This window comes from Perissodus microlepis, chromosome 20 (genome assembly GCF_051167445.1).
Source record: "Perissodus microlepis isolate ML-2025 ecotype Zambia chromosome 20, ASM5116744v1, whole genome shotgun sequence".
NCBI classification, from domain to species: Eukaryota; Metazoa; Chordata; class Actinopteri; order Cichliformes; family Cichlidae; genus Perissodus; species Perissodus microlepis.
The window spans coordinates 4,556,855-4,580,755 of NC_140480.1; the positions used below are offsets into that span (position 1 = coordinate 4,556,855).

A 23,901-nucleotide genomic window follows, 5' to 3' on the forward strand; every position below is an offset into this window, starting at 1 on the left:
TTGGCTTCATGTTTTGTTTCAGAGAGCCCTCCCCCGTCCTGCGGAAGTGTTGCCGGAAGCAGTGGGAGCTCACCCCCAGTTCTGCGTCAGTGCCACTAAAGAAAGGATTGGGGCTTTCCGGGAGGAGAGAAGAGGGAGGAAGGGAGGGGGGCTGTCAGGCTGGGTATGTCACGGCCATGTGGGTGGTTGTCACGCACACACGCACACACACACAGTCACAGTCACGACTGCTCTTAGACAAACTATTCTTGTGTACACTCTATTGCTGGCTTGCTCCGAGTAAAATCCCCCGCTTTGGAGGGGAATTCTAAGGAATATTAACAGGTGTGCCTGACTGTGAGAGCATGCATGCGTTTATGTGTGTCACGGTGCGGGTGTAGTGCACATGTGTTTTCCCTGACAATGTGAAGACAGCAATAAATAGACCTGGAGGTGGAGAATTTGTATTTGCCAGATGTTTGTGTGTAAGAGAGACAGATGGATGTGGTTGGATCCATAAAGGAGTGATTTATTTATTTTTATTCCTTTTTGGGGGAGGGGTTCACTCTTGGCCCCTCCACTCCTCTTGATTCTGTATTAGAGCTCCAGCATTCATTTCTTTGACTTGGACCTGGACTAGAAGAAGCAGAAGTACCAGAAAGTGATCAACTGTCCTGAAATAATGGTGCACAACTTGTAGAAAGGTCTGACAGGACAGGAAACAGATGAAAAATCTTCTTTTTTATTATTATTTTTTTAAGCAAGACACAGAAAAGCAGAAAGGCGAGAAATTTTCAGAAATCTGTGGCCTGCTCATCCTGGGGGATGTTTTCATCTTTCTCTGTCCCCTCCCAACTCTTTTTAATGTGTGCCATTTGAGAGACTCCAGAGGGGCTGCACCTGTTTGCCTTTTGGCTAGGAGCCCCCAAATCCCTCCTTCTGCCCCCGCCTGCCACTCATGCTACAGCACCTCCTGGGATGGATGGAGTGAGGGAAGAAGGGAAATATAGGGAGGAGTGGTGGAGTGTGGGGTTGCATGCCGTGGAAGGGATAGCTGGAGGGCTTGAAGGAGTAAGAGCAGAGATGTAGGCACACACAGAGAGTAAGAGAGAGAGAGGGGAATATAGTTTCACATCCAAGTCCATTCTCCCACACTGGACAGACCTTCCCTCTGTGGAGCTTTCTCCCTTTCATGTTTTGACTCACTGCATTCTCTTTTATTTCTGTGTTTTCTCTCACCTTTTTCTCTCCTGTGCAAAACCCACATCTGCTCTTCCTCTCTTCCTTGTTAACTTTTCTTCTCTGCCCTATCGTTCCCTTGCTCGTTCTCCAATTTTCTTCCCTGACTCAGTCTCTTTTACTCTATGCATTTCTCAATCCTCCTATCTAGGTTATTCCTCCCCTCCTCTTTCTCACCCTTCTCCCATTGCTCTGTGATAGGGTCGTGTTAATCTGCAGTGACCTCTTCAGGTCACATTAAAGGTCGCCCAGCTTCACTTCCCGATATCCCTACGGCCATACTCTTGTCTTAATCCCTACTTTGCTCTGCTAACTCCAGGAAGTTTTGGAACAAAATAAATACACGGTTCACCGACAGTTATTTTCTTCCCATAGATTTGCTTTTGAAATAAAAACTCATGTAATAGGCAACATGTAACCTTTATCTTTTATTATATTATATACCCCACCTTTCAACATATGACAGCTGGGATAGGCTTTAGGACACACACACACACACACACACACGCGCGCACGCACGTTACATCTGGCTCACTGATATCTGTAAATGTCATCTCCCCAACATGCTTTTCACTCATGCAACCCCGTATCATCACACTCCCACCTCCGTGCTTTACCGTGGCACTCCTCGCAGGCTGAACCCCGTCTGAGCCGAACGCATTTATCTTGGTCTCATCTGACCAAAGCAGGTGTTCCCAGCATTTATTGGGTTTCTTTTCATGTCGTTTTTTCAAAGCCTAATCTTGCAGATTTGTGCCAAAGAGCAGGGAAGGGGTTTTTCTTGCACGTTGCCCACAGAGGCTAACATTATGTAATGTCCTTTGCAGAATCTGAGATATAACAGAGAGTTGGATTTTCATTGATAACGCCTATTCCAAGTGGGAAGCCTTTACCTCTGTGTGCTAATCGCGCACTCTCTGCGGTGATTTTAGGGCAACAGCCAGAAAGGCTCTGATTAGCGGCACTACAGCTCGTTCTGTGCGTTCTGATTACTGCAGTAACTCAGTTTCGGCTGATTTTTAGTCTATCATTTCCTGTGCAGTCTGACAATCAGACTTTCCAAAATTTCTGCCAATTCTTTTTTATATACAGCCAGACTTGCAGATAGAAACCCATGGATGGCAAACTGAAAGAAATCTGGTGTTCAGGTCTGGTTTTTTTATTTATTTATTTTTTGACTTTGATTTTCTACTTTGAGTATCTACTTGTGTTTTCATCTCAAAGAGTGGCAGCTTTAAATAACTCACATTTTAGTACTTTGTCTGTCTGGAATTACTGAATCCTGTTTTTAAAGTCTTGCCTTTTCTGTGTTTTGCAGAACCGCGGGCGCTTGGCAGAGAAGCGCACCATCCCCCTGCCACCTAACCGGGTGCCCAAGAAGGAGCTGGCCTCCATTTTCAGCAGTGACGACAGTGAAGGCAGTGACCGGGCCAGTGGGGATCATGCTCACATCAAACAGGAGGATGAGCTGCATTACAGTATCATGAGAAAGAGGTCAGTCACCTCTGACTTGTAGCTATGACTTGCATGCAGTCGGTTGTTATGCTCTTTTACAAAATTAACAGATAATTACCCAGAATTTTTTTTTTTATTGTTGTAAGTCATATATTTTTACTCAGGCTTTTATTGTGTCTTCAAAAAAAGTACTTTAGTCACCACATGAAGAAAAACATTAAACTAGTCTTTGTTTTCTTGTTTTTGTTTTTGCCTCTCAGATTGTGTTTAATGGCAGATGGATGTAGCTTTAATATACTAATAGCACCTCAGGCGTGTTTAGTATTTTTATCAGAAGTGGCTTCAGGATAATTTTGCTGTTAAAGGCTCACTTTTAGACAAACAAAGAGCCGCATTTCAAAAATATATATGCATGGTTTTTGCTTTGGGATGTCTAATGGAAGCTGATGAGCTTTCACGGCGTTAACTGGTTTGTTAGTTTGCGTTATCCTGCTCCTGCCAAGTCTCGGTGTGTCTGTCTTGAGTTGATATCGAATGACTGAATCACCTGAGTCACTGCTGCCTGTTTCATCCTATACTGTAGCAGCTCGCTCATAATAGAAAAGATAAATTTGCCGTCTTTATGGTGTTCAGCTGATCTAAAGATTGTTTCAAAACACTTATGAAGTGTTTTTGAACAACTCGAGTTAGATTAAAGAAAGAAGTAGCATATGTTGCCTCAAAGACACTTTGGCAGTGGTAAAAACATGCAGTGCAGTGCATCTATAAAGCCTCCCTGGGTCCTCATCATTCACATGACTAGTGTTTTATTTTTGTCAGATCTGGAAGGAAAGCAGGAGTTTTTTGAGTTGTGCCATTTTTATTTTTAAGAAGTAGCTGGTATCAATAATCCCCCTGGAGTATGTTTTAGGCATACATCTCAAATGCTTTCATAATGGTTGGGGGTGTTTATTCTTTACATTGAGCAAGTTTATGTGTTAAATTAACAAAAATATTAAAGAGTTATTTTCAAAATGAAGATGATTTCTGTGCAGGATTTTTGGTTTGTCATAAAGTGCGAACTGCTCTGGATACAAGTGAATAATCACGTCTCCATTTTCATACATGCAAACAAAGACGTGCAAGGCTACAATGATGTCATACACCGCCACTGGTGGCGTATAGTCGATGGGGTTAGGAACAAAAACTAAACTGAGATGGAATTATAATTTTTCTCGTGTGTGTGTTTTGTTTTTTGTTTTAATTGCCACCGTGGAATTTTGTGATTGCTCAGTATGTACGTAAACTGATTGTGATATTTAGAAATCAGACAGATTATTGATTTAAGGCAGAGCCTGTTCATTGATTAAACCCAGAAAGTCCCCAGCTGCATTATAGGAGCTTGTGCAACCTCATTAAAGAAAGGGATGTTTTTCATGTCGTGAGATTTACGCGTGACACGGCGGACAGCGCAGCAACTGTGAAGCTTTAAATGGATCCACTAACCTCATTTAAGAGGGCTTCCCCTCCCCCTGACACTTGTGCCGCTGGCGTGTTAAGATGATAATGAATTTAAAGAACACTTATGACTAATATGTCAGGCTTTTACCCTTTGAAAGGCGACGGACTCGCTGGAGCCGCAGCTCCGGTCTGTCGTGGGTATCCGTCTCAGCCTTGCTTTATCCCCCAATGTGGGTCTGGACGAACAGGATAATGGGATGTCCAATCATGGAAATGTGATTTCCATTGACCGCAGCTTCGTAAGTGAGTCGTAGAAGGGTCTTAACAAATTGGATTTGTCCGATGGATGTGAAAAATACAGGGCCTCTGTATACATGTGAGTGTATCTGTGCTGTCTCATCCTCACATCATCAGAGCTGGCGGCAGCACCGTCACACCCACTTGGTTGCAGCAACTTGCCTACTGTAACTGTACTTTAATCTAAAAGAGCACATCAGATGTGCCATGTGGTATTTAACCGTTTGATCCTTGCGTAATGCTTCATCCAGAAATTAACTTCCAGAAGGATTACGTTGGGAGATTCTCCTTTTTTTTTTTTTTTTTTTTTTTTTTTTTTTTTGACTCAGTTCAAGTTTTTCACTGCAGAGTTGCATGGAACTTGTATAAAGTGTCACATTTTTCACTAAAATGATTTTGCATACCAATGCCAGAAAGTTTCTGACCTTCTCATTTCCAGAATTCATTATCAGACACTCCACCTTAATCTGATTAATGGTAGCAGTCTCTGTCTTAACAGACAATTGGTTTTCTTGGCACTCTATAGATCTGCATTCGTCCTGCTGAATAAGCATAGACCAACTACAGACTCAAGTGCAGCCAAACCACAGAACTAACCCAATAATCGTTATCGCAATAGAACGCATATGGACGTTTCCTGGATATCAGAATGTATCCAAAGCTCTTATTGTGGTGTCTGCGCTACAGATTGTTAGGATTATTTACACACTGATTGATGAATTTCATCTTGGGGGAAAAGATTATGACTTTTTGGTTGGAAAAAGGAGTGCAAATGGAGGTCAGCTCAGTGATTTTTCAAACTATTCATCCTCTGCAGCATCCTACCTATGCAGGCTTTATGGCTCTGTAATTACGCCACCTCACTTCCTCGTCTGCTCCCGTCATAATTACTACTGCCGCCGTCGTGTTGTAATGTAGCTCCGGTTAAATAAGCTTTTTACACCATCAACCTATGGAGTCATTTTTCATAATTTCTTTTCTTTTTTTTAATGGCAGGGAAATTTTAAGATTTTAGCGTCTTACTCGAGGGCAAAACAAAGCCTATCTTAGCGTTTGTTTATCTTGGCTATAGATAACAAGGGTTGATTGAAAAGTGCTGACTGAGAGTCTGGATAATTACTTGGCAGCCACCGTGGATTTTGTAAGTTACACCTGCTGACGTCTGCCTTCCAACCTGCAACCTCTGGAAGACAAACTTCTTCATACCCATTATTAGCCTTTGCCAAAACAAACACAAAAGACGCTTTAACAGTTTCTCAGTCATCCACGGCAATTAATTGTATATGTAAATTCTCCCTTCTAGAAAAGAGACGTTAAAGTAATGAGAGGGAGGTGTTTGTAACAAAATCAGCAAACATACTTCATAAAAGGGTCATCTTTTCCTGTCTGGTCATATTAGAGCATGCTAATATCCTCGTCATGGAGGCAAAATTTTATTTTAAGTCAAAATGTAGAAGAGCTGGCATGAGTTTGAAGTACCTTTGTTACTGTTTGTTACAGGCTGTGGGTGATAACAGGCTGGTAGGGTAGCAGCAGGCAGGTGCTTACATTTACGAAGATTAAAAAAATTCTCACATAACTTTGTGGCCCCTTTTTGGGAAGCATCATTGGCTCATTTGTTAACAGGAGAGCTTTACTTAATCTGGCCAATGGAGAAAGACACTGATGCTGAGTTAGCTACTGTATGTTTCTTGCAATTGACATTTTGTCCTCTGGCTTCATTGAACAACCGTGTCATTGCCTTATGCCAGTAAGGGGTCAGAGACAGTGTGAAATTACTGGAAATGGCTCTCCCCTGAAGCACTAATTAATGAGCTTGGAGGTTTTATAGCTTTTTAGAGGAGCTTTCCGCCTTAAAAAAGGAAGGAAAAAAAAAAAGGTCTTGTTTACATGCCTTTGCCATGGCGACATAGTCGCAGCAATTTAGTAGTTGATTGGGCGTTGGCTAGCAGCAAGGCATTCATTGTTTCCACACAGAAGAGTGTTTTCTCTCTGTTAACTTGCTGTCATAACACAGGATGGACAGAAAGATGGTCAGCAGTGTTTCAGCTGTTAGGCTCAGATGTGGCTTGAGATATGTTCAGCTTTTCCACGTGTAAAGATCAAAGTGATTGTGCTGTTATATCAGTGCCAATCAGGTGAAATGAATACACAAAATGAAAGTGTCCTCTCTTGAGAATTACCACTCAAACTGCAAATATAAATTTTATTTAGTCCAATTTTTCCTTAAAACTAAAAACAAAAATCTCTCTCCAAGTGAGGAGAGATTTGCATTACAGATGAGAAATCAAGAGTAAATAAAACCAGCAGTTTTCTCAAGGAAATGTAGCATGGCATACTTGCTGTATATTCTGTTTCCATTGTCTTCCCTCCCTTGGCTGCTTTATCGACCTCATGTCAGCGTGTACAGCGGGCGCACAACCAGGAGAAATGAAGCTGGGCTACTCTGACTTATTCATGTATCTGTTTCTGTATTTATTCATTACCCCCTCCACTTGCAGGGTTCCCACATGCATGTTACCTTTGGATTCAACTGTGGAAGCCTGACAATTGTGCTTCTGCTGCTCACAATAAACCAACAAGAATCCTGATTTAGACTTGATGGGTCTGAAAGGAAGTCTGTTTTTATAAACTCTTTTTAATTCCTTTATTTTTTTAGTATAATACTCATGTGCATGCCTTTCTTCTCTCTGGTTGTTGAATATTACATACTGTCTGGTAGTATTTGAATTTTGCTATGGGGCCACCTGCGCAGGTTGGAGCAGGCTGTATGTTTGGGCTATTGTCTTGAGTAGATGAGGGTAGTAAACCTGCGCGTACCAGATGTTTCATAGCAGTTGCACCCTGCCTTTCTCTCCCGTCTCTGTCTCTCTTGCTCTTTCTCCTCCTCCTACTCCTCCTCCTTCACATCCCTGCTGTCTGTCTGTCAGCACTTTCCCAGCGGTGGTGTGAGACATGGCGTCAGGGTGCCTGGGCTGCCAGCTTCTGCCAGCTCACACTGTGACCTCCAGCCCCGCCACCTCAGCTCCACGTGCCAATGCCACAGCAGGGCACTACTGGGCATTTATACTGAGTTGACTCCCGGTGCCAGCAGAAGTCTTTTCATGTTGTTTGGGTTATTTTGAATAGTACCGAATTGGTAGAAGAGAGCACAAGCGTTTCTTAACAAAAGATCAACTTTTACTCTAATACAAATCATTTCTCTTGTTAAGCTATAAATACATAAATGCAAATGCTATTTATGGTCTCCTCACAACAATGATAAGAAAAATAAACTGGGCCAATATGGCATGTTTGTTAATACAGAGACAAACATGTTAATGTGATCTCTGGTTTCCCACTCAGAGACACAGGTCTCCGAGTGTCCAGCATTCAGACCGCTACCTGAGGACTCATGTGAGAGAAAATCCGCTCACACAGATATGTAGAGCCAAATACTGTCAATAAGGCCTCTGCAATGTTCTGAAGACAGTTAAACTTGTCAGGTAGTGATGTCCAGCAGGTGAAAATGCAGCTCCATGAACACGCACAGCTGTGGATTCCAGCTGCTTCGATGTTATATGTATGATTTCATTTTACGTCAGATAAAAACTTTGGTTGTAAGCTTCAGATAATTATTTAATAACAGCCAGACATTTTAAATGAGAATAAGAAGAAAAGTACTTCTTTGTGCCCCCCTCTCCCTGTTAATGCCCTACCTGGCCCCCTGGCAAAACTTTGCTAGACCCGCCCCTGCACAGTTACCAGCTGTCAGCTATGTAAAAAAGGATCTTGGTGTTATTTGTCTCTCAGAAACAGTTCATAACTTCCCTTCAACTCATTCATGTCACCTAAAAGGTAAACCTGTTTCTCCATCACCTGTTCAGCTCTGATGATTCAGTAAGGACATCTCCTGGTTTCATCTTCATGTTTCCCTCTCACCAGATAACCAAACTGACATCATGACCAGCAGCTTTTACAGCTGTGGCTCCAGCAAACATCAGCTGATACTAGAAAGTAATATTAAATAAATTCTAACAACAGCTGATCAAGCTTAAACGTGCTGCTGTTGTTTAGCGTGACATCCGCTGGTTTCCTCTTTCTGGCACAAAGTGGGCGATAAACGAGAAAAAAGCCGATCAGCTGATCATTGATCCGTTTCATGATTGAAGTATCAACAGGCGAGGGAGAGAATGAGAGAAGAAAAAACAGCTGCAGCAAAGACACAGAATAACTCCAGCTTTGTGTCTTTTTCCATTCTAGCTGAAGTCCGGGACAAACTGTTCCTTTTCACCTCAACACGAAACGAGTAATATTTTCTCTCAATACGGGACGATTCCGTCTTTTTACGGGACGGTTGGCAACTCTACTAACTAACCTTATGAATAAAATAAAGTTCACTATCAGCACCCACCCAGCTGTATATAAACTCCGTCATGCTAGCTAGCACGCAGTACGAGTTATTGTAACTGACGGTAAAAAGTCAGCACAACGAAAATAAACTGCACCTAAACTTGGTTTATATCTGACCCAGATAGACCGCAGGTCATAAATTCGTAACTGAAGTTCAGTTCACCTGACACTCGGACCGGTGGCCGCCTCGGGTCTCTCCTCCTGCCTCCCCTTCCCTCATCCACCTGCTGGCCTCCACCACTTGCTAATGTTACTGAATCTGAGGAAGCACCGTCATAGCCACCACCAAACAACTGAGTTATTTTTACACACCGACCAGCATCTGGCCAATCCACCACCTTTCATTGTTTATACCATTACAAAGAAAAAAAAAAAGGCCACTGAGCAACTGCCCGGTATGCCCGATGGCCAGTCCAGCTATGGTCGTGCCATCAGTTAACCCTTCGCACGCGTGCCTAGGGTTGCCGACCCCTGGTATATACTATAACGGACATACACAGTTATCTGCTAAAAAATAATAATGCTAAATAATGCATTGTCCAATATGTTATGTGTTGCACCACACAGCAGATCTTATTCGTCAGATACTTTAGACATTAAAAATGTTCCAAAAAGCACAAATGGTATAAACAAGGTGGAGGGGTCCAGTTCAAACCCGTTCCCCTAACTTTGAGCCTTACCAGCATCCTTTTTTCTTTTTTTTTTAATGAAAATGCATATGAAAAGGAAAACTATGGAGCCCAAAACTACTGAACATGGCTTTAAATGCTTTTTATTTAACAGTTTCACATGAGAGTGACTCACTTTTGAAGCCAGCCTCAAGTGGTTACTCTGGGAACTGCAATGTTCTGCTTTATACAGGCTAAAAAAAAATAAGTATCATAGCTGGAGATGGATTGGTATTGAAATTTAAATTCAGCCTTTGTGGAAGTTTGATTATGACAGTTTTATGTCATCAGTAATGTTAGTAGATAGTGGTATTTGATTAATAACACACTCTGGCTAACCCAGTGTCTGGTTCACTGTGTCCAATAACAAAGAAACAGTTTAGAGATAAGCAGGAGGTGACTGTCTCTGGTGCACGTGGGTGATGAGAAGTCGGCTCATGTCCTTCTTAGCAATCGGGCTCAACAACCGCTATATAACCCCCTCCCTCCATCGTTTCCAAGGCCTCCGTCCTTCCCAGCTAACCCTGGCCTTAGGAGCTCCTTAGGGAGCGCTGACTCAGGTGACTGGGTTTTAAACAGCATCCCCAGCCCCCCTCTCCGTCTTCCACGGCTTGAGAGTGACCTTGCCTCCGCTCGCAGAATGAGCGAAGGAGGGGGCTGAGGGAGGGCATAGGTGGGTGGGGATAAGGCTACGCCCTCATTAGCCCGAGCTGAGGCGGGACGGCTCAGAAGTGCGCTAATTACCCAACTAACAATGTCCTTGCCGTTCACGGCTTTGAGCGGCCACTTCACCATGGGATAATAACCCCGTCACCTCTCTGAGAAGTTCACGATGGCATTATCACGATCACTTTAAATGATGGACAGAGGGTGGTGTTATAATGCAGCTAACTGATTGATGGATTTGGCTGCAGCTTCCCACAGTAGAGCATCTAACTGCATTGTGCACGGACGGCATAGTTTGGAGTCAGTGGGTGACACAAACGCACAATAATGACCTTTAAAAAACCTTCTTTGGACCTCATTTTCATTTTTGAAGAAAATCATTGCCCTCTCAGACGCTTAGAGCTACCAATTTTAGTAAGTTGCACTCTAAAAAAGAAGTCTGTCATTAGTGTAAAAAGTTTGCAGTCACAGACCAATCAAGCGTCTCCTTGCTTAGCAACCGATGGTGACTGTTTTGTCTGCGACTATTTTCTGAGTCATTGGTTCTCTGTGCCTGAGAGGTGACTGGTGAGGCCAGCAGGGCCAGCATGAGGTCCTCAGCACTACCCTTCATCTTTTCTGTTAGCGTGTGGAAAACAGCTTGGCGACCGACAGCCTGACATTACAGAAGGAGCCTGTAATCATGGGACTGTAAAAACCCAAATCCAGCAGCCGCAAACAGTGTGGCCTCGTCATAGTGGTGGCAGCTAAGAACCATTCACCGCCTCTGTCCCATAAACTGTGCTTGCCGTGTCACACCAGACCCCCTTCATAGATGTTTCTGCTTTCAATAAAGTTGCCAGTTAAGGCTGTAAATGAGATTGCTGCTCACACGAGAGGTTGCTGATGCTGTGAAATGACGTGTTAGGGTTACTGTGAAAACAACACAGCATGTATGTGCAAAAATCTCTAAATCCTCATGGGCTTTGGGACAGCTGTGTGCAGCAGGTATATCGCATAACTATGACAGAAGATATGTAGACTGTAACTAAAAAACACATTCAGCCCTGTACCTCTCCTGCCGCACAAGCTGTTTGCCATTACACTGACTACACTCCACACACCGCGCGGCCATGCTACCCTCAAACGCTAAGCGCCTATTTCCCATCATTATGCCATTTAATGCGATCAGGATGGTAATCAGATTGCAAATGAAATGCCTCCATGACACAGTTGTGTGGGTCCGCTGGTGTGGGGAGTTTAGAAAGGCAGCTGGTGGAGAATTTGAAAGGACAGAGCGGCTCCAACCAAATCTGGGTCTAATCTGTTAACCCTCCTCCTGCTCCTCCTCTGGGTGCTGAAGGGCAGGACAGGGTGTTTGAGAAATTCTTGTGAATAATAATTTTCTTTCTTTCTATTTTTTTTTATCATGTGAGGAACTTAACATTAGTGTAGGCACAAGACTAGAGAAGACTTGCAGCTCCTTTTTTTAATTGTTAGCGCAAACAATGGTGGCTTATACTTGAGGATTTTATACATTCTTAATAAATAAAACCACTTCCAAGCGCGATCGAATCGTTTATTTATCTTAACTATTCTTTACCTGTCTTTGCATATTATTAGAGCGGGTTTTAAGCTGTTAAACTGCTTATGGGTTGTGAATATGTTCATTAATACATCTTAGTGTGGAAGATGAGTAGGGATGAGACCTGAAAGTGCTGGATGCGGTAGTCTGTCAGAGTGTATTACACACCTCAGAGCTAAGAGCCAGTTGACAGGACAGCCACTTGTTGCTGCTGAGTCTGTGTGAAGATGTGCATTTTATAGAGCGCAGGTCTGTCTGTATGGAGGATTTCGGTGGTAAGTCTTATGTGAAACAGTATGAATTTATATGCTGCTGCTTACACACTGATTTGGGTTTACTACTAGTTCATTTCTTTTGTTCATTACTTTTAATTGTGCTCTCTTTCCTCTATGTGTGTTTGTGTGTGTATTTTGTGTGTTGCAGTCGTGACACTGACCTCTCTACAATTATCTCCAACCTGCACCACACCAGACAGCACGGCATGCCCGAAGGCCAGTCCACCTCTGACCACAGCACCAGTACTGGACACACAGGTAGGATCATGATGATGCCTGTGTGTGTGTTTTAACAGTACGCATGTGTAATGTATGCAAAATGTAAGGTGGCTTCTTTCTTTCTCTTTCTTCCTTTGCATGTAGGCAGATGATACATACACCTCCTATAACACATGTAAACGTTCCATTAACCATTTAATTTACTGTAATTTATGTGATTGAGGGAATGTAACATAAGCGTATTAGTAATTCCTAAAGGTCGCTCATGTTGATTACTTAATGTTCTTCCCACATTCTCTGCCGCACTCCAGGATTTTTTTTTTTTTTTGGCTAAACCCCCTGTTTTAAATTACCTCTGAATAAATAGCTTTGTTTGCCATTAATCCAGTTTCATGTGAGCAGAGGAACCATGGTGTGCATGTGCTAAGCTAAGAGCTTTGCTTCCAGCTTAAACACAGAACACAGACCACATTTAATCACAGCTATTTGTCAAGTAGACTGTATGAGGATATTGTGCAGCCATCAAAGACATATGGCTGTTCAGAAAGCCTCTGTGTAAGTCACTGTTTAGAAACAAGTCCATTGTACTGTATGTTTCGCTCACATTTTGTAAGTTGCACTTAACTTTAGTGGCGTACAAGTATGTTTATGTAGTTTTTGATGGTACACTTGCAAAATCTTCACATTATCACAGTAATATAAGAAGTTCACTAACTATAATTTTAGGGTTGTTGAAGACTTAAAACAGTTGGAAGGCATTTCATGTTGAACTAATTAATCTCAAGAGTTTTTATTTTTTCTTATCCCTGCTAATTTTTTTTCTTTTTTTTGATTTTTTGCCTGCAGGTGAAAATATTGATCATGACACATGAATAACCCTGGATTATAAACTTCTATCAGATAATCCAAACACTTTTAAATAAATGCAGTTACCCTTAATTAAATAATTGGGTGCCTTTTTATCAGTAAAGACCATACCTTTGCTTTGCTGTTACCCGGAGTTCAACCCCTGTCCCTTCTTATCCCATTAGTAGGAGGCACAGCAAGTGGCATAATCACCCCAGACCCAACACTTCCATACTGTCTCTCCGTGTGCTCATATACTCTGTCTTCCAGATTAATTGTCCATACGGTGCCTGCGATATGAGGTAGAGTGGGTGCAAGGTGGGGAGAGTATTAGATTGCTAAACAGCCAGCTCAGCCGGTGTCTTTGGGTCCCTGTTTGGGACAGATTTCCACCAATACACCAGTCTAATCAGCTGTTAAACTTAATGGAGAAATCAGAGCCATGAATGATTTTCCTAATGGGGGAAGACAAGAGGGGATGGAGGTGGGTGTGGGGCAACAATGGGGGATGGTGCGCGCACAGTGTGGCCTACACGTAGGGGGTCCAAGACCCTAAAATCTGTCCGCTTGAGCATTAAAGGGAGATTTAACAGGCTGCCTAAGCGGCTCGCTTCGTGTCTGTAAACAAGTCCAATCCGATCAGCCACTGGCTCTAATTCTGTCTGCCAGTGAAATTAGACACACACTCATTCTCAAACACACAATTACACACAAATAACATGTAGTTATACATCTGCGTGCCTACGCAATATCAACTCAAGTTCGAATTTGCGTCCACATACTTAGGTGGGTGAAATGTACATGAAGTTTTAAAGCAGTGGATTATTTGGCTTTGGGATTGGCGCAGCATAAATGCTTGTGTTTATGTGTTTATGCTGTTGCATCAGTCACCTCTGCTGTTCGACTCCTCCAGAGGTGTTTAATGTGTACCAGTGAACAGTGGAGGGAAAGAAGGGAGAAAGACAGCCCAGGAGGAGGTGAAGAAAAAGTCTGCAGCAGCGAGAGACGGAGATGCTGTGATGGAGGAAACATTTGGAAATAGGGAGCCAGAAGAAAATGAGATGAATGAGTGCGGTAGTGGTATCAAGGGAGGGTAAGCAGCAACTATGGCGGCGGACTGCTCCGTGTGTGTGTTTGTGTGTGTGCGTGCGTGTGTGTGTGTGGGTCAGGAGGAAAGGGAAGCAGGCTTGCCGGGTCATCTCTGTGCCGGAGTGGGCCGTTAATTAAATCTGAGAGACAGACAGGAAGGTTGCCTCCCTCCCTTCTCTTCCCATCTCCATCCGTCCCTCCCCTGCTTCGCTCTCTCAATCCCCAGCCACTGGCTATTCAGAGGCTCTGTTAGAGGCGGAGAGGAGGGTGGAGGGGAAGGAGGGGTAGGAGGCAGGAGGGGCAGGGGCGCCGATGCTGAGAGTCTGGCTGCCTGTGGAGACTGTAAACCGTGGCTCTGCGGTCAGACCGGAGACTCAAACAGGCAGATAAGGTGTTTTTGGGCCGCCGCTCTCTCTCTCTTCCTCTCTCTCTTTGCTCCCAACACTCAGGCTCTCAAAAGCAGTTACAGCCTGTCGGCGTGTGTGTGGTTGGGGGTTGCAGCAGCGGTTTGGGGCTTGAGCACATTTTTGTGTGTGTTTGTGCATGCACACCTTTCCGTGTGCGGTTTCGAAAGGCCTGGTTTTAAATGTTTGCTTGCGTGTGAATCTGCAGCCCAGCGTGTTTGTGCAAGGCCTTTTTCTTTCAAACTGATTGTGCGCGAGTATTGCTTTTAAAGTATTACCAGCTAGTTATTACATGATTAGCATAGGCAATTCTGCCCCCCAAGTAAACATTCCAGGATGTGTGCTTATATTAGCTCTGTCATACAGCGGCTAAAAAGGGGAAATGTGGATAGTAAATATTTTAAAACATCCCACAGCTTAACAGGGATGTAATTGCACTGCCATAACAAAACGCTTTCTCATGGTTTCTCAAATAGACATGCTGATGGTTCTGTCAAGATGTGAAATTCAAGATGACAAAATAAATAATTGAATTAATAGTGAAAATAGTTTTGTCCTTCCTGTCTGGGCGCTTAAAAGAAACCCTGTAGTTTCTGTAGTTGTGTTGTTTTTTTTTCTTTTCTGCTTGTACTTGTGCAAAGTTACACTTGAGCAGAATCAGCAGTCGGTCGAGTTGTGCGTCACAGAAATATTTCTTGGCACTTTTAAATCTTTAATTGCCTTTAATAACCTGCGAATTGCGCGTTGTTCGAATGGGAATATTAGCTTGCATATTTGGGCATGAACTGTTGCCTAGGAACAGTCTCTGTAAGCAGAAGAAGACGGATGAATGCTGGGAAGACGGAAAGATCTGACAAAGAAAGCAATACATTTAAGACTGACAGAAGATATTAGACATCATTTTTGGATTCAGAACAACCTTATTGGAAAAGTTTAATTGAGAAATTTTCCATTTACAGATTTTTTTTTCAGATATTTAATCTACTTATGCAATATTATATATAAATGTTTCTTGATGGTTTTTTCCCTTTTTTTTTTATATGTTGTTTCCTGATTCAGAAAGGATGATGAAGTATTTTATTTATTAATCAAACTTATTTTTAATTCTAATTAGTTATTTCTGTCATGTTTTTTTTTTCTTTTGACTTTTTAAAAGGAAATTCAAAAATAAATGGTATTTCCATAGAATTAGGACAGACAGTTGTCAGATTAGTTTTGTAGCCGTTATTTTGGGAAATAGAGTAGACAACAAAGCACTCTGCAGTGGTCTTTTGCTATATGGGTTGCCTACTCAACCCATTGAGGTGTACCGATGCCTACGTATTAGTAATTTTAAAAAACGTTTTTCTGGGTGACATAGTAGTCACAGTGGTTGTCATAACCGACATTATAAACAAACCACTGGCACTGCTGATGGAAACTTCTCGTGTAACGCCACCTGTTCAGACGAGAAGGGACTGACTGTATCCGGCTGAAGGCAGTGAGGATGACAAAGACAAAACCTACTTTTGGTTTTATTCGGTTACATAATTATGATCTCTTGAAAATATCACACTCACAGATTTTCATTTTAAGGTCAGATGTTTGGGGTTTTTTTTGTTCCATTCCTTTTGTGATTTTTTTCTGGCTCTGTTTGTCCGTCTTTCAGTTTCTTCCATCATATAAGAAAGACGAAGAAAGACAAGCACTTTTTGTGGCAGTTTTCCTATTGGTGAACATTTGCACATGTTGTTGTGGTGCATCCTCCACTCGTGCCAACTCCATCAACCACCCCCTACCCTCTCTCATACACCCCCACCACCCCCACCCCACCCTTTCCCAGCTGCATCGGCCCGTAAGCCAATCAATGCCAGGGCTTTCAGGGCCGGCGGAGGCCCCGGCGCACGGAGGAGGGATCAATAAGTTATTAGCACCATTCTGTCAGCTGTAATGTGGAGATTGATCGGGGGGCTGCGGCTGGCGGCCCACCCCACGTCCCCGCCTGTCACCCCACCCCCAAGCTGCTCCCTCCACTCAGCCGCCTCCCCCTCCCCTTCCTCGGCCTGATAAAGATGACAGATTAACGGAGTAAGAGAGGAATTAAGGAGTCTGGCTGTCTGAGCTGTCAACGCGCTCCACAGGATGGAGAGAAGAGAGGAGGAGGGCTAAAGTTTGAGGAAGAAGAGGGGTAAAAAAAAAAAAAAAAAAAAGAGTAGGAGAGGAAGGGGAACGTTCTCCTGGCTGACGATTCGCCCTGCTGGTGTCACATGAAAGAGAAGTCGTTTAGGTCCTGCTGTTTCCTCTTTCTCTTTCTATCCCTCAGTTCTCATCTATCTTTTCTCTCAGTGGGAGGAACAGCAGATAAGGAGGAGGTTAACTAGCAAGGAGGAACTGAGGAAGAGGCTGGAACATGGTGTGTTCACATACACGTCTGAAAAAAAGACAAGACTGCAGATTGTCTGTTGACCAAGAAAAGCTAAAACATGGGGTTATGTCATTAGAAGCAAACGCTGTCTGCACTTAATAATTGCGGTATTTTGACAGTTAAAATAGCAGCCTTGAAGGCGGACTAAAACTCTTGACTCCATGACCACTAATTCCTTAGCAATATTAACAAGCAGGTGATAGGGAAAGGCCTAAGGTAGCAAACTTGACTGTAAGCTGTGTTAGTGGGAGTAAAAGGGTTAGTATAGATGCTAGCAGAGCTCAGGGTTTGGCATTAAAAGGGAGCGCCGGTGCTCTAAGAAGCCCCATTTAATTGGCTTTAAAAGCTTTCCGCCCTCAAATCTCGGGCCCTCGGGCACTCGCTCAGGAGACGCAGTGTCTTGAGTGAGGTCGGCTCAAGAGACGACTCAAGTGTGTTTGATCATGAGAGGCTCTGGGTGTGGGTCTAAGCGCGTGTGTGTTTGGTAGAAGAGGGGCTTTAACTAATGGGGGTTCTCTCTCTCTTTGTTAATATTTCACTAATAGGATAGATGGAGACCTTCATTTTTTTTCACCTGAAAGGACCAGTGAAAGAAAAGTACCAAGCGAGATTTGAAAACGAGAAAGAAAAATGGAAAGAGAGATCATAAAAGAGATTGGAGAAAAAGTAGAAATGGTAAAAAGCATCCAGTTTGTGTGTATGCATGCACTTGTCCATTAGCGTTACTCCCTGTGCCCCCCGCCTCCTCCTGCTGTTTCTTTTGGATGGTATAGGGAGTGGATCTCCTCAGGACCTGAGAGGTAACATCAAACACCGGATCATTAGTGAACCTCCTCCCTCTCATCCTTTCCCGCTTGCTCGCTCGCCCTCTCATCAACACCGGCACTCCTTTAGCAGCACAGCAAAATCCTCAGAGTCCTGTCTAAATCCGTTTTTTTCCCTCCTCTGTTTCCCCTTGCAGACAGGAACAGGCACGAGTTTGGCTAATAGGTTAAAGGTCAGAGCTCAGACACCATATCAGCTTTACTCTCACGTACCACCAGCAATATTAATGCTGGACACAGGAAAGAGGCGGGGCTAACTGTATTTGCGTGGGTATTGCGATGATGATGACGACGTGTTTTATTTCTACTCTGTGTTCGTTCTTTCTCCGCACTGTTTACACCTCCTGTGCAAATGATGAAAAATTGCTTTGCTGAAAAAGAGAAGCAGAGAGAGACAGATGAACCATTCTCCTTGAGGGAGGGGGAACTCGCCTCACCCTGAAAACTATGCATTGAGATGGGAAAGAGAGAAAGTGGAACGAAGGGAAGAAGAAGTCACTGCGATGGGTTTGGCTGTCTGTGTGGAGGAAGAAACAGAGTTGGAGAAAAATCAGAGATGCATGAAGTAGAAATAAAGAGAGAGAGAGAGCGCAATGGCAAACGCCTCTTTCCTTCCTGCCGGCGCTGCGTGCGATGTGCTCTGCATCTCCTCCTTCTCTGATAAGGCCTGTATTGATTTGAGATGTGTTTGTAGGGGAGGTGGCGGGGGGGTGGGAGGTGATGGGATGGGAAAGGAAGGAAGAGAGAGATGAGAGGGGAGGAGAGGTAAGGGGGTGGGGACAACAGGGAGGAAGAAGAGGAGCCAGAGAGGTGTTAATGTGAGAGTGAGGTGCTCCTGAGGTTCAAACACACCCAAATGAGACTAACGAGAGAAGGAAGGGGATGGAGAAATGAAGAGACATGAGGGTTTATGGGAGGTCACCAAAAGTTGTTGTAGAGGTACAAAAACGAAAATTAAAATAAAAACACGTGAGGCAGACATGATGTCAGCTGAGCGGTATTTCTGAGAGGATCTCGTGCACTTTAGTTCAGTCAGAGGGTTTTGCTTCAACATCTGGAAAAAAGGAAGAAAGAGAGGAAGGATGGTGATAACACTTGAGGACAGACTGTTGGAAAGAGATTATGGCACAGAGAGACCGAGCCCCCCTCCCTGCTTCAGATAGACAAACAAACACGTGACTAAGGGGGGCAGATCCGTCATCCACGGCAGTGCAGGGCCTCTCTTTTCTCTGACAGAATATGCACCTCTCCAGACGCCCATGTCTTGTTTCACTCATTCTGTTTTTCATCTTTCTCTCCTCCTCTTTGGTTATTTTTTACTCGCACTTCTCTCTCTCTCTTCTACATTTCCAAAGCAGCCACCATGCACACAGGTAGAGACACAGGAGAGCGGCAATATCGAGTCTTTACTCTGGTTTTTGTTTCTGATTGGTTTCCGTGTGTGTTTACAGATGACCTTCTAGGCAAGAGGAGAAGCTTCTCTCCCAACAGCAGCAGCGAGTGTCCCTCTGAAAGCAAGAAGTTACGCAGTGTATCCCCCAAAGGTAGGCAGTGTATTTGTGTGTTGTGATGTTACAGATGTGTGAAACTGTTTGAGGGAAAAAAGACGGAATGACTAAAGAGAAAAGATGGAAGTTGACTTGGCTGCTGGTGAATGTCAGAATGTTGACCCCAAATCATGTTTCTCCAAATATACATGCAAACATCCCTGCAGAGAAAGGTGTTATGGGTGACTACAGGTCACAGAGGCCCACAGAGCAAATGATGTGCCAGATCTCAGTGTGTCACATGCTCCTGGTTGAGATAGAGGAGTATGTAGAAGCAGCCATCTCGTTCCCCTTTCTTCCTACATATGCACACATTAGAGGGTGCCACCAAAAACGAATAAATAGTTAAATAAAAAACAAAGTTCTTACTTACAAAGTGATTTAATATCAATAAATGAAAACCGTTTAGGAGTTTCATTTTTAGCCCTGAAAAAGATCAAACATTGATCACCTCTATATATGTGTGTGTTCCACAAAAAATGAATGAAAGCTGTGATTTGAGGGCATGGGCGCCTGTCCCGTCTGTCATCTTCCAAACAAACACATGTGTACAGTAATATCCTCAGGCAGACACACTCATATGAGCATAAGCATTTGCTCTCTAGGTGAAATTAGCACAGCGTAAATGACGGACCTTGACAAGGCACACCTTGGTAAGACGGTGCTCCTCTGTAGTGCTGCAATCCGGGCGCTGTCCTCTATTATTCATATCTCCCTTGTGTGGTGTGAAACCAGGCGCCCGGCGTGGAGCTGGCACGGCCACCGAGTCTGTCCCTCTGGGCTCCTGACGAAGACTTCCTGACTGATGCATTATACAGCAGGCAAAACCCAAGGGCAGCTCACCACACATCTTATCTTTGCAGACTCACAAGCGCTGTGCATACACTGCACTTCTTATTTGACAAACTAATAAAATCTTCTTTTTGAGGGTTAAAGTATGCATTAAAATTTAGATGAGTGAAAGCAGTTGTGTGTAATTCGGATGTAAGACTGAGCTGTGTCGAGCTCGGCGTGATCCCTGTTTTGACCTTTGGCCACCAGGTGACCTTTGACCGACTGCAGTCCTGCCTGGAGCCTCTTTCCTCTTTCTCTGTGTACAGAAGCACTCATTCGTGGCCATTATCGTCTTACTTAGACACAACCCTGCCTCTGAAAGATGCATGGGTTTGTTATTGGTTGAGAATAGTGTGTGTGTGTGTTTGTGTATTCTGGCTCGGTTTCCTTTTAAGGCAAATGGAGGTTTGTGTGTTTTGAGTTTGTGTTTTTGTGCCTCTCACAGTGTGTATGGTTAGGTTTCTGGTTTTAAAAACACAATCTCTGTATATGCTTTGCATATATACATACATTCTTCCTCTGCTGTACATGCACAAACTGAAACTGAAACAAGAGAAACTGATAAAGCAGACTCTGTTTCTGTGTGTGTGTGTGTGTGTGTGTGTGTGTGTGTGTGTGTGTGTGTGTGTGTGTGTGCGTGCAGCCAGCTGTCCAGAAAAGTGCATTTAATCCTTGTCAAAACATTGCTGATCCTGTGTCTTAACCTTGAGCTCCGTCCACACCCAAAGCCTGACGCGGCACCTGTATGTGGGTTAGTATTTGTGTGTTATCTATGCTAAGTTACATCTTTTTGCCTCCAAGTGTGGTGACACAAGAGATCCTTTAATGACTAATGCAGGTGGAGAACAGACTAAAAGAGACAGACTGTGAGGGTAGTGTGTGGATGGAGCCAGAGAGATTGGATACCACTGTGTAAATGATGTCTGTTTTTCTTTCAGTTGCAAAGTCGGCACCCCCTGCTGTGTTTAGAGAGCAGGAAAACTTTAGACAGGCACAGACTAGTTGCGCACGCACACACGGACGCACACACGGACGCACACACAAACACTCGAGGACCTTGGGTGGATTAGCTGGAGCTTGTCGGTGGAGACAGAGATGCTTGCGTGTTCGCTTCCTCCCTCACCACCTCCACCCCACCTCCGCTCCTCAGCGCCACTCCTGCTCGCCTGCCCGGGGCCAGACTCAGGTTTCAATAAGGAGGAGGGTGGTAAAAATAACCCCTGCTTCTTTCCTCTGCTTCTCCCTCCTCCACCTCATCCTCTGTCTCTCTTTTCTAACTCCCTAACCATCTTCCTATATCCCCCTCCGTTCTTACCTTAGATCATGTTACTATTGACAGGGAGGGGGAAGAGGGAGGTCAAAGGCAGGGAGATTAAGTATGGGGGACTGACGGCTAGATAGACATCATACACCGCATTGTCTTCGCAACACCCTAAAAAACAACAGAGAGGTGTTACACACACACGTACCCACACTAACAGTGGTCGAAGCTGAGAGTTGTTTTGTACTGTTGAGTTTTCTGTATTATATACAGTAAGTTTCATCACTGCAGTGTTACCGGAGCTACTGATGCGCTTTGTGTAAGAGAAATTGTGAGTTCATGATGGGGTCAGGCTCTGAACATTAACAATGCATGGCTCTACGCATGTAGCTTCATGTGAAGAGGCTTCCAGTCCACTGGACCTTCATGATCTTTGAAAGCACATGTTCTGACTCATATTTAACATATGCATAAAGCTTATACTTGTTTTATTAGGTAAAATGAGAAAATATGACCAAAAAATGTTTAATATTTAGGTATTTCTCAAAGGGTCTAGTACCTTTAAGAACTGAAAATCAAATTTTAACTAGAAAAGGTTTGAATCACTATTTCTTATCTGACAATAAAGTTTGCAGTAATGTTAAAGCACAGTGCTTCATGTGTCTGATGTTGAATCGGCTTTTTAGCTGTTGAACTGCAAAATTTCACAAATCTGTGACCTCTGGTTACCATTTAGAGTCACTAATGCTTTGAGGCTGCTAACAGTATTACATTTCATGCAACCTCTTGCTTGTGGCGTGCTCTGCACAATCGTGACATGCAAATGAATGTGGACTGTTCTTCCTATAAATACCTCGTGTGCCACTGAGGTGATAGAAATTTATGGGGAGAGCTTCAGAGCCTGGAGATCAAGTTAAAAGAAATTTCCCGATCAGTTTGCTACTGACAATCACTAATCCCTCCCCTCCTTTCTGCAGAAAACTCCCAGAGCCCAGGGGTGGAGGCAGGCGGCAGCCACGGCCACATGAGCCCTGAGGAACATTACAGGCGCATGATGTCAGCGCTCAGCGAGCAAGGGTCCTACGAGGAGCAGCAGCAACGCCTCTACCAGCTAGCAAGCAGCATGGGTCTGCCCGGTCACGGTCAGTACACAAAGCTCTGTCTTGCTATTTCTAATCTTTCCCCACTCCACAGATTTTTAAATTCTTAATAGTAATATATATTTAGAAATTCTTACATAAAAGATCTAGAGGTTTCTTTTTGTTCACTTTAATTCAAGCATCTTTTAAGAAACAAAACAAAATAACCCTCCTCCATCACCTGTCGCTAAGTCACTGAGGTGCAGTGCTACCTGGTAACCCTGGAGTACAGCTCTGTGTTCACACTACCATGTAGCACCGTGCCACGCCGCTGCCATTGCGAAACCCCGGCCACTGAGACGGCTGACATTTCTATTTGCGGTGCTTGCCCACCCAGTGTCAAAGTGTCACTCAGGGTGATTTCTGACCACCCCGACTCTCCGTTGTTAACAACACCCACAAGCCTTCACATGCATCAACGCCATGATTGATCCAGGAGCTCTCATTGGCTGCCTGCCAACCCTCTAAATCTCACCCAGGAAACCTCTAGTGTGTCACATATTCACTGAGTTTCTATAGACATAAAATTCCCCAGTTTTATCTTGAGGAAACTGGAGTTTGATGGGCGGGGAGGAGAGAAAATGAGAAAAGTTGTTACAGATTGATAAGTTGGCTTCTTGTTCTTGTCGCTGAGCGTGAAATGTTAATATTTTTCTCACATTTTTTCTATAGGATGTAACATTGACTCCTACCAGTGTCTTTTTTTTTTTTTTTTTTTTTACACGAGTCTTTCTTGCAGTAGTATAAATCCAATCAGTGCTTGGGCCAAATTGTAGTTTGAGCAGCTTTTATTTTTATTTGATTAGTAATGATTTTTAATTGCTGGTTGCAAATCTAGGGGCGAAGCCTATAAAAGCTTTAATTGCCCCCCCCCCTCGGTTTAGAGGAGTTTAGAGGCAAAATTCTGGGGGTTTTATGGCCCTGGGCTAAGTCTGATCACCGGCTTCCTTTCCCAGAAGCTTTGTCGGTTTTGAGGCAAGCGCTCTGGCGCGATGCTGACATACTCGCTTCCTTTTCTTCACTTCCACATTCCAAATCATTTGATAGTTTCCACATTATCCTTTATTCTGCAAATGTGCTTTCTTTATGCAACCAGCACTTGTGCAGAGAAGAGGCGGCACGGGTAAAGAGGGAAAAAAATGTATATCTAAGGAGAGGAAATGAAGAAGGAACACAAATGAGGGAAGAGCAAATAAATAACTTCCCCTCGAGGAAGAAATATAAAACAAGTTACAGTTGCCACACACTAAATGAACCCATCACTTAAAGATAATTTCCTTGTGACATAGCACACATCTGTTTATATGTGTTAGATGCTGTCAGTGGCCGAGGAGCCACAGTCAGTGCAGGCTTTGCTAG

General features: G+C 43.6%; 1 protein-coding gene across 2 annotated transcripts in view; it reads left to right on the forward strand.

Annotated features, from left to right (window-relative positions):
- samd11 (sterile alpha motif domain containing 11) overlaps positions 1-23,901 on the forward strand; it is a 49,545-nt gene that overhangs the window by 11,502 nt on the left and 14,142 nt on the right. For both annotated transcript variants that reach the window (XM_084916829.1, XM_084916830.1), the window contains exons 3-6: positions 2,537-2,712; positions 12,124-12,233; positions 19,213-19,305; positions 22,381-22,545. In XM_084916829.1, the coding sequence (XP_084772955.1) occupies positions 2,537-2,712; positions 12,124-12,233; positions 19,213-19,305; positions 22,381-22,545 (544 nt within the window). The remainder of the gene's footprint in view (positions 1-2,536; positions 2,713-12,123; positions 12,234-19,212; positions 19,306-22,380; positions 22,546-23,901) is intronic.